General features: G+C 54.5%; 1 protein-coding gene across 3 annotated transcripts in view; it reads right to left on the bottom strand.

Moving 5' to 3' along the window:
* SPTBN2 (spectrin beta, non-erythrocytic 2) overlaps positions 1-12,752 on the bottom strand; it is a 36,890-nt gene extending 24,138 nt beyond the window's left edge. The window contains exons 1-4 of one of the 3 annotated variants that reach the window (XM_074371678.1): positions 12,541-12,752; positions 6,023-6,201; positions 1,289-1,440; positions 682-855 (exon numbers count right to left, since the gene is read on the bottom strand). In XM_074371678.1, coding sequence (XP_074227779.1) covers positions 682-855; positions 1,289-1,440; positions 6,023-6,179 — 483 coding nt within the window. In that variant the 5' untranslated portion in view covers positions 6,180-6,201; positions 12,541-12,752. Of the gene's footprint in view, positions 1-681; positions 856-1,288; positions 1,441-3,543; positions 3,999-6,022; positions 6,202-12,540 lie in introns of those variants that run through there. The other 2 variants (XM_074371677.1, XM_074371676.1) reach the window with 2 other exon arrangements.

Genomic DNA, 12,752 nt, shown 5'->3' with positions numbered 1-12,752 from the left:
GGGCCCAAGGACAGAGCCTGGGGACCTTTCCTTCTGGGCTAGTGACCACAAAACTTCAGGTTAAAGGGATGTGAGGCAGCAGAATGGGGTGGGAATTCAGAAGAGTGGAAGTGCCCCGAGGCGAAGGATGCTGGCTCCTGCAGTGGGTGGGAAACTGCAGGTGGAGAAGTGAACAGTTTCTGAGAGCTGGTTTCCAAGGTGAAGCTGAGGGAGCTCTGCTTAGGGCTGGAAGGAGCAAAGGAGGTTACACCCAGGGAGTGAGCAGGGCAATCAGGAAGGTTGTGGTGGCGTTAAGATATCAGACTGGCTATGCTCAGAGCATAAGAAAGAGGAGGGTGGCTATTCTTTTGAGAGAGGTAAGCAGGGTTTGAGAGAGAGGAGTGGGCCAGTGACCAGACCCCAAATGCAATTCTAAAACCCTCCATGGTGAAGGAGCATTCTGTAAAATTTCCAGTCCCTCGTGCACCAACATGTGGTCCTACATCACGTGACTGGTACAGACCAGGCCACAGGGAATTTGCCACAGAAGTTTGACAACACCCACGTTGGCCCCCATGCTGTCTAGTGAGAAGAGTGCCCTGCTCTGGTGTATGAGGTTCCAGGCCCTCCACGTTTGCAGCGACCACTAGGGCGGCAGCTCTGGTGTGCAGAGCACACTCCAAGGAACACTGTGCGGGGTACCTGGAATCGAAGGATGATGGTCCAGACCAGCCCGAGGGTCAGGCGGTGGTTCCCGTCCACGATGTCGTGGGAACCCATGTTTTCCAAGTGCACTTTTTGCTCCTTCAGGAACTGCAGCGCCTTGTCCACGTTCTCCAGGCAGTGGATCCGCATACGGCCCTTTGTGGGCTTCGGCTGTCAAGGGACAGGGGACCCAAAGGCATGGGACCTCGGGCCTCCTCCTCCTTCCCTCCTGGCTTCCCTGGGGCCCTGCTTCCCACACCTTCCCCATGACCTCCCTCAGGAACACAGGGACCACCCCAGGGAGCTAAAGCTGAGGTTGCAGATGAGGCTTGGGGCAGATTAAGATTCCCAAGGGAATTAATTGCACCCAGAGAAGGTGGGAAAAGAAAGGTTTTCAATGGGGCCACTGTTTCTGTCTCCATGAAGCAATGCTCCTACTTAATCCATTCAGCAAAGCCTCTCCAAATGCAACCATCCTCTGAGCAGAGGGCAGCCACCATTTTCCGCTCTGTGGTGTCACTCTTCTCGCTAAAGGTGACTCCCACAGTTCGTCCCCTTGACCACTGTCTCTCAGGCCCCCTCCTCCCTCGTGACCACTGCTCACCAGTGTCTCTCCCGAGAGCACCTCCAGGAGCCTCAGGAGGTTACGTCCATCCCGCAGGTCACTGTACAGGTCTCCCACTCGGCACGTCACCCGGGCCAGGTGCGAGTTCACCCACTTGGTGAAGGTTTTCTTCTGCACAGCTTCTCGCTCATCTGTGGTGGCAATAGGGGGTCATTTCTGCCCTTCAAGGACAGTGCACCTGCTTCTAAACCCCAGTTGGTGGGGCTGGGGAAGTGAAGTCTGGGAAGGGGAAGGGAAGGAAGATGGCTGAGAGGAAAACCTACAACTTAAAATGCTGGGAAATAAATTGGTGTGAGCTCAAAAGCAAGGTAAAGAACAAAAATGAGAGACAGAGAACAGGCTTTAAGAAGAAAGGATGGAAGAAACGAGAAGCATGGGACATGCAGGGAAGGTCTGGGACCTGGGATCAGGGTTCTGTCATGTAACAGTGGTGAGACATAGTTGTTCATCCACCAGGGCCTCACTTTCCTCATCTGCAAAATGGGTATATTACTTTCTCCTTCAACAGATCATGGTGTTGATTAAGTGTGTGTAAGATGCCTGGCACAAAATGGCTCCTTGATGAGTTGCTGTAATACAGGTAAGATCTAACTGGAAGGAAAGAGCAAGAGTTGCTCAGGTAGGTCCAGCAGGAGGTACGGCTCTTCCCTTTTGATGGTGGACAAAAGAGAGGGTGTGGACTTAAATTACAGCAGCGGCTCTTCCAGGTGGTCATTAGGAGGATGTGGCATTATAGAGGCTGCAGGCCTCCTGAGTCACCTTGCTTTCCTGGCATAATTTAAAGAAAAGACAGGCCTCTCTCCTTCTGGGCTGGGTTCATTCAACTGGGTGCAAAGGGATCCTGTCCCAGGACACGAACATTCCAATGCTAAGAGGGAAAGTTGGGAACAGGGAAAACAGTGAGCCCAGAAAACACGGGTTGGGGGCCGGGGAAAGCCAGGCAGAGTTCAGTGCCAGTCTCAAAAAAAAAAAAAAAAAAGGAAGATGCCTGACTGCCTGGTCCACAGGGGGAGCTGCTGATGAGAGAATGCTGTTAAGTTTCGCCAAAAAATAAAAATTAAAAATATTATCAATGACAAAGTGAGGGAAGAGGCTCAGGCCATTGGAAGCTGCTCCAGCCACTAAGATTTCTGCCAGTTCCCCCGAGAGAAGCCCAGGGCAAGGACCCAATCCAAGTGGCCTGGGCCTGAAGAGTCACTTGTGTGTCCTTCTCAGCACCAGTATCTCAGAAGCTGAAAAGACTCACCCCTTAATCTCACATTCCTACACACCTCACCCATAAAACATAGTGACACACCCATGTCTATTCCTGTCTTTCTTACCTCCAACCCCTGTACCTGGGCCAACCTCGGAGTCCTAACAACTGCTTGGATGGCCTGATGCTCTGGGGGCATTCTTTCAGGGTCCACAGGTCCCTGCCTGAACCCGGGACTGCCCGGATCATTGGCCACTATTGGCTCGATGGTGACCGTCCTGATGCCAGGCACACAGGGGTGAGGCCATTTTGGCACACAGGTTGCATAAAAGGGGAAGACGTGGGGACAGCGGCAGCTAGGAGAAAAACGTGCAAAGCTAAGCGCTGGGGACAAAGTGTAACCTGACAAGGCATCACCACATCCACAGACACACAAACACAGCGACTCCCAGGAATCTACCCAAGTATGGGTGCCCGGGTGAACACAGCCTGCTCAGACATATACCTGAGCCTGTCTGCACCAACTCCCTTTGCCACACTCCCTGCTTTCCACACACAGCCTCCTCACACACTAGACACCCACCCGGAAACCCAGGGCGGCACAAACAAGCCCGAGGTCCCTGCCTGCTGGCGCACTGCCCCCCTCCCCCGCAACTACCCCAGCAGGCGCTTCCTCCCAAACCCCCGAAAGTGAGCGGCCTCGGCGAGGCTGCGCCCAGGGCCTCCCTCCCTCCCCGCCTCGCCGCCGCCTCCGCGCTCCTCGCCTGCCTCCGCCGCCGTCCCGCCCGCGCCCGCTCCCACGGCCCCTCCAGGGGGTCCAAGCCTCTTTGTCGGCATCTACGCATTTTCCGGCCACTTGTAATTATTTCCCCAGCACACAGTCCCCCAACACAAGCGTGTGAGTCACAGAAGTTGCTCGCCGGTGTTCTTGGCTCCGCTCCTCTCCCACGCCCCGGCCCCCGGCCCCCGGCCCCTCTCTCCGCGGGGCGCCCCGCCCGCGCGGCTCCCCTCGCCCGCCCGCCCGCCGGCCGGAGCCCACCTTGGAGCTGCTTGAAGCGTCCTTCCAGCACGCTGGCGTACTGAGCAGGGTTGATGAAGGCGGCCGGCGAGAGCAGGAGGCCCCCGGGGTTCTGAGACCCTTCCACAGCCTCATAGTAAAACTCGCCGGCCCCGTTCAGGCCGTGCCCGTGCAGCCTGCTCACTCCGTTCCCATTCATGGTGCTGCTGCCTCTCACACGCCCGGGGCCCAGAGTCCATGCTCTGCCCGCGCCGGGGCAGGCGCCAAGGATCCGCTCTCCCGAGAGCCTGGGGTCCCGAGAGCCTGGGGTCCCGGGTGGCACGGGGTGTGGTTCAAGGTTGGTGGAAGTTTCGAGGAGGGAGAAAAGGAGTTACGTGATGTCTGAGCCCCTGAGCTCCTCGACCCGTCGGCAGGGCACACCTGGCTGCGGCGAGAGGAGACGGAGGCAGCTCCAGACAAACAGGTCGGACAGTGACGGGGGAGGGGTGGGGGGCGGAGCTGGCCGGCTGGGGCAGGGCCAGGCCCCGCGGGGCGGAGGAGGGAACCGCCAGCGCCTTAGAGACCTGCCGGTCAGGCCCCGAGTTGCCCAAGAGTACAGAAGACCCCGAGAGAGGGGCCCCGAAGCAAAGTCCTGCCTCCTGAAGGTGTGATGAGGATGCCCCCTCCCTGTGACTCTGGGAGGTCCCCCTTCAGGACATGGACTTTGATCTCAACTCGGAGAGGAGAGGGAAATCCTCGAAGGGGTGAAGCCAGCTCAGTACCAGCCAGGCACTGTGCTAGGAGTTTGCTTACCCTCCCTTGTCTGTGAAATAGGTGTTGTTACCTTCCTCATTTGTTTGCCATCACTACCTCCAGTTCCAGCTCCTTCCCTGCCATGGGGCCCACCATGTCCTCCTCAGCCAGGCCATGCCAGGCCCCCAGGACACCCACTGCCAGGCACATCTACCTGATTCCCTTCCTGTCTCTCTTTGGGTTCAGCTCTTGTCACTTAGACAGCCGACTCTTGCCCCTCTCCCATCTTCCTTCATTCAGTATTTATTTGGCACCTACTGGTGGGAGGTGCAGCGCTAGCCAAAGCCCATCCAGCCATGCCTCCTCAGGAGATCCCAGTTTAGTGGTGGAGATGAACACCTACTGACAGCATGTGTCACGTGCACAGACATCACACAGTCCTGGGTATCACGTGTCGTGCGCACACAGACATCATGACCATTCTAGAAGCTACTTTTATCCAAAATCAGGGTACCAGGGAAACTTTCCCCCAAAGAGGTGACATTCTCCCTAACCCATGTCTTCCGTCTTCTCATAGCCATAGAAGCAGTGATATGAGTATTTCACAAGCTAGCCTGTAGACCTAGCCAGGACAGGGAACCCAAGGAGAAAATGATAATGGGTCCCCAGAAGCAACGGCCACCATGTGGGGGTCCTCAGTCTGGTGTTGGGCTGGCTGAACAGAATTACCCGGAGAACTTAAAAATCCTGATTTCTGGACCATATATCCAAAGATTCTAATTCAATGTGTCCAGAAAGGGGTTTAAAAACCTGTATTTGTGAAAACATCCTTGGGTGAGCCTGTGAAAAGTTCAGCCAAGTTTGGGGATCACACCCCTCAGAGTCTCCCTTCTTCCAGGAGGCCACCCCACGCAAGCTGGGAGCACTACCTCTCAGGAGGGAGTAGGTGTGGCCTCTCCCCCTGCACGGGGCTGGGAGGCCAGCAGGTCAGTGAGAAAGACGAGGATGGCATGGAGAAGGGAAATCAAACAGGGTGGGTGGCCTTGGGGTGTGTGGGTGACTCAGCCCCACGCCAGCCGCTGGTGGTGTCAGGTGGCAGCCACACTCTTGTTGCCATGACAACTCCTCCCCAGAACGAAGGGAGGCCCGTCGAACGGGTTTGCTTGTGCTTGGTGGAGCTGAAGGGGAGATCCCAGCCCATGGGGAGGGCAGGGGCTGAGTAGGTGGAGAGCATCGCGGGAGAATGGGTGGCTGCAGAAACCAGCGACGGGCGGAGGGAACCTGCTTCAGGGAACAGGTAGATGAAATACTGGAAGGAACAGGCAGCAGGTGGAAGGAACAGGTGGGGAGGGAGCGTGGAGGATAATGGACTGGGAGGGAGAAACAGGTGTGAGAGATGACAGTAGAAATCAAGGAAGACACAGGAGGATGAAAGGTAAGGGAGAGATGGGTGGAAACAGAATGGCAAGACTAAGTGCAAAAGAATGAAGGAACGTGACTCAGGGACAGAGGCCAGGAAGTCAGCTGAGTGCAGGGGAAACAGGAGTCCCAGGGTCAGCACAGCTTCTCTGTGCTTGGAGGAGGGAAGCTGGGGCACATTCTGGATTGCGGGCAGGGACCAGAAGGGAGGTAGGGTGATCTGGATTTCCCACTCTAGTGCAGCAGCTTAGAAACAAAGTCAGTCTTCCCCTGAAGGTAAAGGACTCTTCACCACAAGCTTCTCTCCCCAGCATCCTCAGCATTTCCCCTGGCCCTCCCCTGACCTCACCTGCCAGGGCCTTGATTCGAGACCTCTCAAAGAGGCGGGCCGAGCTGCTGTCATTGTCCCAGTCTGAGTCAGGCAGGTCCCAGCGGTTATTGATGTCGCTGTACTGGCCCTGGATTTCCAAGCTGTCAAAGTCTGTGGGCGACAGGGTGCTGCTCATGGTGGTGGGTGGCCTCCTGCTCCTGCAAGAGGGAATAAGGCTGGTGAGGGGCATCTCGGGGCCACTGAGCCCACCACTCACCATGACCTTCTCTCCTCCTGCCCTAGATGATCCGCTCCACTCCCTGGATGGCCAAAGGTTGTGTTTTGTTTTTGTTTTTGTTTTGACTAACAGGAGTCAGCCCCCAGTGGGAGAGGGGAAGCCATGGTGGGGAAGCAGAGAAACAACAACACAACAGAGGCACATGGAGTGAGGCAGGAAGGCAGCAGTGGCTCAGAGCGACACAGAGGAGAGGAAGGGCTCCAGAGCCTCAGGCCAGAGAGGGACTGGGGGCAGGGGGCTGAAGGTGGCATGGCCATCAGTGTGGCTCAGGACAGCAGTGTGTGAACCAGGGCAATGCAGGAAGGTGTGGGGTCCCTTGGGTGACAGTGAGTATAAACCAGAGTTCTTCCTTTCCTGGTTCCACACACTGTTCTGAGCTCCTCCTCCACACAAGATGGCCTCCGTCCGATACCCCATCAGCAACTAGAGATGAAAAGACACAGACCCTGCCCTCAAGCCAAGAAGCACCTATGATACACCAGAATGACTGATGTGGTGTTAGTAGGTATGGATGAAGAGCTCAGGGGTTCAAAGGAGGACACAGTACGATGATTCTCTTCCCTTTTTGTTTCTTTGTGACAGGAAGTACTTAATAGGTGTTCAACAAATGTTGGCTGTGATGTGTCCTCGTCATTTACATGCATCACCTCACTGCAACCCTCTGAGGGGCAAGGGTCCTTGATCGTCTCCACTTCATAGATGAAGAAGTTGCTCTGTGAAGGTTAAATTATGGTTCAAGGTCACTGGAAGGCAGCTGGAAGGAGCAGGGCTGGGTTTTGAAGCGAGGTTCTTTCTGACTCTGGGGAACAAGCTCTTAAACACATTTATGTGTTCCTTGAACTTCCTGGAGCCCCTTAGAGCTCCCTGGGAGAAATCAGCATCCATTACTCCCTTCCAGAGCCCAGGCTGGGGAAACTGGGACCATATTTGTTTGCCAGCACTACTTATGACCTTATGTTTCACAAACAAGCCCTGTCCTTCTCAAAATTAACAAACGAGCTTCAGATTAGCTTCTAGGGATTTTTTTTTTAAACCCTACTGTCCAAATTTCTTGAGTAATTTAGCAGCCACTCAAGGGAATGGAGGGAGCTGGGTATGTAACTGAACCCCAAATTCTGCATTTCTCATTTTCCTAGTACCTCTCAGATACAAAGACATTTTAATTGTTAGCACTACTTCCTAGGGTTGCGGCTATGACCCTGGCAGTCTCTGGTTCTGGAAAGGAGGTATGGTTAACTCTGATTCTGGAAGGAAGACAGACTGGGCAATGAGATGTGGGTGGTTAGGGAGGTGTGTTCCCATGGGAGCACAGGGTAGAACCTCGCTTCTGTCATTAACTGGTTCCATGAAGTTGAACTTGACCCAAGTGAAGGCAAAGACTGTTTGCCACTCCCCTTTCTCCCAAAGAGAAAATACACACAAGGATTTCCCCAGGAGTAGCAGTAATGAGGTGCAAGGGAGTTAAGGTCTAAGGTTCCTAGATTTGGGCTTTTCATTCCTCATAATAGGAGAGAGAGCTTAACTTCCACTAAGTTGAGGACTACTTTCTTGTTTAAAATCCATCATTTCCCCTAATCCTCAGCAGATTCAAAGAATCTGCTCTGTAAATATTTATATAAAAATAAATTATAGGGCAGAGTCACCCTGAGCAAAGAGTGCTGTGGGCAAGGTGTGACCTGAACTAGAGTCAACTAATACTCTCAGCCGCTGGACAGGGAAGCAGTCCAAGCCCCAGGACCAGTTCTAATTCTACTTCTCTGGGTCCTTCATCTTAGGGCTTCCTCCCCAGCAGCCATGAGCACACTTAGCTCTGGGATGGATGTTTCCAGCACTCCCATTCTCCTTGCATGGACCATCCCACGAAACCCGCTATGTACAATGCCCGCCCTCCCATCTTCTATTCCATGACCTCTTTGCCTTTTATCAGGAGTCACAAACCTACTAAAGCCAGCCGCAAGGGGTATGGCCAATAAGCTGTTTTTAAAGGAATTTATTTGGGATTCTTTTAGGTGGGCCTGTGCTTTCCATTTCTCTACATGCCCCACCATTCTCTGTTGTCTCCTTCCCAGCCATGTCACACATTTTTGCTACCTGCTTGGCCACTAAAGGCCTCTGAGGTTTTTAAACCCTGCTTAATATCTTTGTACTTCACAAAGAGCAGAAACTTAAAGAAGGAGACTGTCTGACCCCATCTCCAAACTACTGTGTGTCCTCAGGACCCTTGTAAGCTGCACAGAACCTAAACATGTACTGCTTTGGCTGCTTTTGGGTGATCCCACTTAGTCCTCCGAGGGGTTCTGTTGGGACCTAGGCAGGGGACCCAGACATCCCAGTGAAGTCTGGGTATTAAAGCCTCTCCATGGAATCCTACACTTTGGGGGAGAAAATATTAAGCTGGAAACTCCCCTTCTCCCAAATAAAAATTCAGCCATCTAAATGGTTCTTTGGCCAAGTCAAATTTGAAATATACACACATGTGTCCCGAATTACCATCATACAGATATGGAGCCAAGATGGCGCTGCTGTCCCGGGATCACAGATCCCCACAGGGCCACCATGTTGGGGCTCCAAGGAGTTTATTCCCATAGTTGAATGATGCTTTCTGGTGTCATTCAGCACAGTGGTTCTGAGGGCCTCTGAGTTTAGTTTTCAAGCACTGGGGCTCTGCAACCCCATGGCCTTTGGACAATATGCTGTGTCCTCTGTTCCCTGCTACCATCTCCAGAGCCCTGTAGTTTTCTGAGTTTTGTTACATAGATACTTCTCTGGTTTCTTTTCACTGATATATCATTCCTCACTATGATCTGGGTCTCCATACTCATTTCCTTCTCACTCCCATGACTCCCTGTCTCTCTCTGTCCTGGAGAATCATCAACCTTATTCTTCTCCATGGATTCCTGAACTCTGGAAATAGGGCTGTATAGCAGCTAATCCAGATTACAGTTTCACCAATGCCTTATTCTTAGCCACTGACCTGGAGGCCAGGCCCAAGTAGCTTACATTGTTCGCGCTACAAGAAAGCCAACTCCTGCCAGCTACAAACTTGGGGTCCTGCTAGATCCAAGCACTGCTGGATGCAAAGTCTCCTCAGCCTGTGCCGATCTGCGAGGGCAGCTGCCCCTCCTCCCCCTTTCCTCCGTTTAGCTGGCATGTAAAGCTAGAAATCCTATCCCCGAGGCTAGAACCCATCTTGTACCTAATTCCTCCTCTCACCACATCCTCCTCCTGATTAATTCTTTACCTCCCTCGGAGAGAGTTGGTCATTCCCTCCTCTGTGCTCCCGCAGCATTTCAGCATGCAGCTATTACTGCACTTATCACATTGTATTACAGTTAGTTGTTTATGTGTTTCTCTGCCTGCTCTACGTTAAATCCATTGAGGACAAGGGCTATGTCTTGCTCATGTTTCTGTTTTCCCAGTACAATAGGTATTCAATAAAGAGATATTAAATGAAAGGGCCAAGATTCTACTTCTTTTTCTTCTTCTTCTTCTTCTTTTTTTTTTTTTTTTTTTTTTGGCCATCAAATCAGTGTATGTTTAGGGCTGGAGAAAAACACAAGGAAAGAATGAAAATGGGATCGGAGAAGACCCTCTGCTCCTCATCTGGAGTACTCTCAGGGTTGAGTTCTATAGTTCAGGATTAGGGATTCTCAAACTTCCGTGAATCCTGGGCTCTGCACTGTGCCCCCATCCCCGGCCCCGGGGTTCTGATTCAGGAGATCCAAAGTAGGAACTGGGAATTGCATTTCTAAACTATTCCCAGATGACACTAAAGCTATTGGCCTGGAGACCACACTTTGAGGACCACTGCTGTCCAAAGATGAGAAGCAGTTAGAATTAGTTAGGGAAGCTATGAGGACCGAGAAGACACAAAGTTTCAGGGGTGAGTGCAACCTGAGGTTAACTTCTGGGTCTGTTTAGGCTCTATCCCAGGCTAAACTCAAATACCATTTCCCCTCGGAAACCCCAAGGCCCACAAAGAGCCAGAAGCCTCAGGCAATGAGAGCGGGAAATGAAGATGGAGTGAACTCTAGATCTAATGAGACAAACAGAGCTGATGGCCGGACACAGGCGAATTACAGATGTACAGAAGGATGACGATATGACTAGAGACGCTACTGGGAAGCAGAGTTCAACAAATGACAGCAGGATGAATAACAGATGAGAAGAAAATGGGACTTTGGGAAAGTAAAAATTTTATTTGACTCAAAGTATGAGTGCACCAGCAGAGACATAAAAGGAGAAATCACAAACAAACTCAGGGTTCCTAAGACAACATAGGAAAGATGCACTCAAGGCAAACAGAAAACAGAGAAACAAAACCCTAACTGTTCCCCTCAAGGCTGTGTTCCTAATAAGCACCAGGAACTCTCCTCCAACGAACTTAGGAACTGGGCTGAAGAGTGGGACTGAATTTTTGTTTGATCTTCTCCCTTAGAATCCTCTGCTCAGGGAAGGATTATTCAGACTAATTTTCATTCCTTTGCTATGCCCCTCCTCCAAGCCTGTACCCAATGGGTTACATCAGTTTCTCTAAGGGACAAATCTAAGATCCCTATTAACCCTTTCCCCCCTAATCTTTGCCTCTTCTGAATATGTCAGGAGGATGCCCAGCACCTCGAGCTAAGACACATATTTGGAATTCACTCTGCCCCCTTAACCTTCAAGGAAAACCGGTTTGTGGATACCCTGCCCGTGCCTCTCCAGTGCTGGAATTGTGGCTGCTGGCGGAGGGGAGGAGGGCAGCTGAGAAACAACCTACGGAGACAGCATGTAGCAGGTTAGGACAGGGGCAAGCCTGCAGCTCAGACAAGCATGCAATGCCATGGGGTTAATGGGGTAAAGTCGTTCCGAGCCAGAGTGGATGGTAAATGCCGGCTGTGGTGCTGGAGTTGGAACACCCCAGGAGGAGGCCTTGCCCGCTGGTTCTTGTGCCGGCGGACTCCAAGCCCTCTGCATATCTCGGCCACCGGGGCACCTTACCTCGCCTTTTCCCTACCACCCGCAAGGGCTTCATTCTGCCTTTTCCCTCTGCCAGTATTCCGGTCACCATAGCCAACCGTGTCCCCCTCACACACACACACATAAAGGAGAGCATGGAACTAGCTACTGAAGAGGCGATGAGAAGAAGCCCACCCGGCTTCAGAGGAAGCCCCAGGCAGGTCCTGAGAGGGAGCGGGGAGCTCGCAGAGACCGCCGAGAGCGGCCGCAGCACCTGGACCGGCGCCGGCCAGTCCGCCTCCGCGACGCGAACAGCTGGCGCTGTCAGACACGCTCCGAGCCCAGCGACCCGATCCCTTAACACGTTTGTCGGCCCCAACTCTTCCAGACTCTTCTCTGGGCTCCGGAAAGGCCCGTGTCCCGCAAGCCTCGACCCCCTTCCGCCCGCACACGGGTACCTGGGTAGCTGGCACTTGACTCTCCATCCTGTCCCCGGGAACCGGCAGGAGCGAGCGCCAGGCGCCGCATCTTCCTACCCCGGATCCCTGGACCAGCCGAGACCCTGACCCCGACCCCGCCGTCCGCACGCGGTTGCACAAAGAGCGCCGCCCCGCCGGCCGGGACAAAGCGGGCCAGGGCGCGGGCACCTACCTCGGTGCGAAGCGCCGGCCGGGCAGGCGGGAGCGAGGCGGGCGGGGGCGCACTGGTCGTCGCCGCGCCCGCAGCCCGGCCGCGACGGGCGGTTGCGGGCGGCGGCGGGGCGCACAGCAGGCGGCGGGCGGGCGCTGTCACGGGGCGCGAGCGGCGCGGGGGGCGCGCGGGGCCGGCGGCGGCGGCGGGGCGCGTGGCGGAGCGCGGGCGCGAGCGGCGGGACTGCGGCGCCGCGGAAGGAGGACAATAGCCTCCCCCTGCCGCAGGCCGCCGGCTCCCGCGGGAGGCCCGGGACCATCTGGAACCGGCGGCCCCGCGGGGCTCGGGGCGGGGCCCGAGTCACCCCCTCCCCGCCCGGCGCCATGGCAACCGCGGCCCCTCTCGGGTCTCCGCACAGCTCCCTGGCCTGGGGTCGCTGACCTTCCCCGGGCGAATGCGGAGTTGGCTCCTCCGCTGGCTCCCGACCCCCCACCTTCCCTGTGAGTGCCCCCAGAGCCCCGCCTTCTGGTCCTCGCCGACCCCGGTCACCCCTGGGCCGTCTGGGTACCCCCCACAGCTTGCGGGGCTATACATCCGCAGTTTGAGTACCCCACCTTTGTCCCTACTCCGCTTTTCGCCCAAAATCTGTATCCCCGGGACACGCAATCCTTCCTTTAATGGCACTCACCGCCTAGAAGGTTTCCCAATATTCAGCCTCTGTTTTCCTTTTCAGATTTTCCTCTTGGGCACCTCCAGTCAGTCCATCTCCTTTTAAGCATTTCTTTCATCCATTCCTTCTCTGTCTGGTCCTCCTTCGGGCAGGTAGGCCAGCTCTTCTTCCCAAAGCATCTCCATGGCACATGTGGAGATTCGTCTCCTCGCAGATCAGATTCTCGGAAC

Source organism: Camelus bactrianus, chromosome 10 (assembly GCF_048773025.1).
Source record: "Camelus bactrianus isolate YW-2024 breed Bactrian camel chromosome 10, ASM4877302v1, whole genome shotgun sequence".
NCBI classification, from domain to species: Eukaryota; Metazoa; Chordata; class Mammalia; order Artiodactyla; family Camelidae; genus Camelus; species Camelus bactrianus.
Note: the sequence above shows the minus strand (reverse complement) of the source record. Positions and strands in the feature narration are given on the sequence as shown.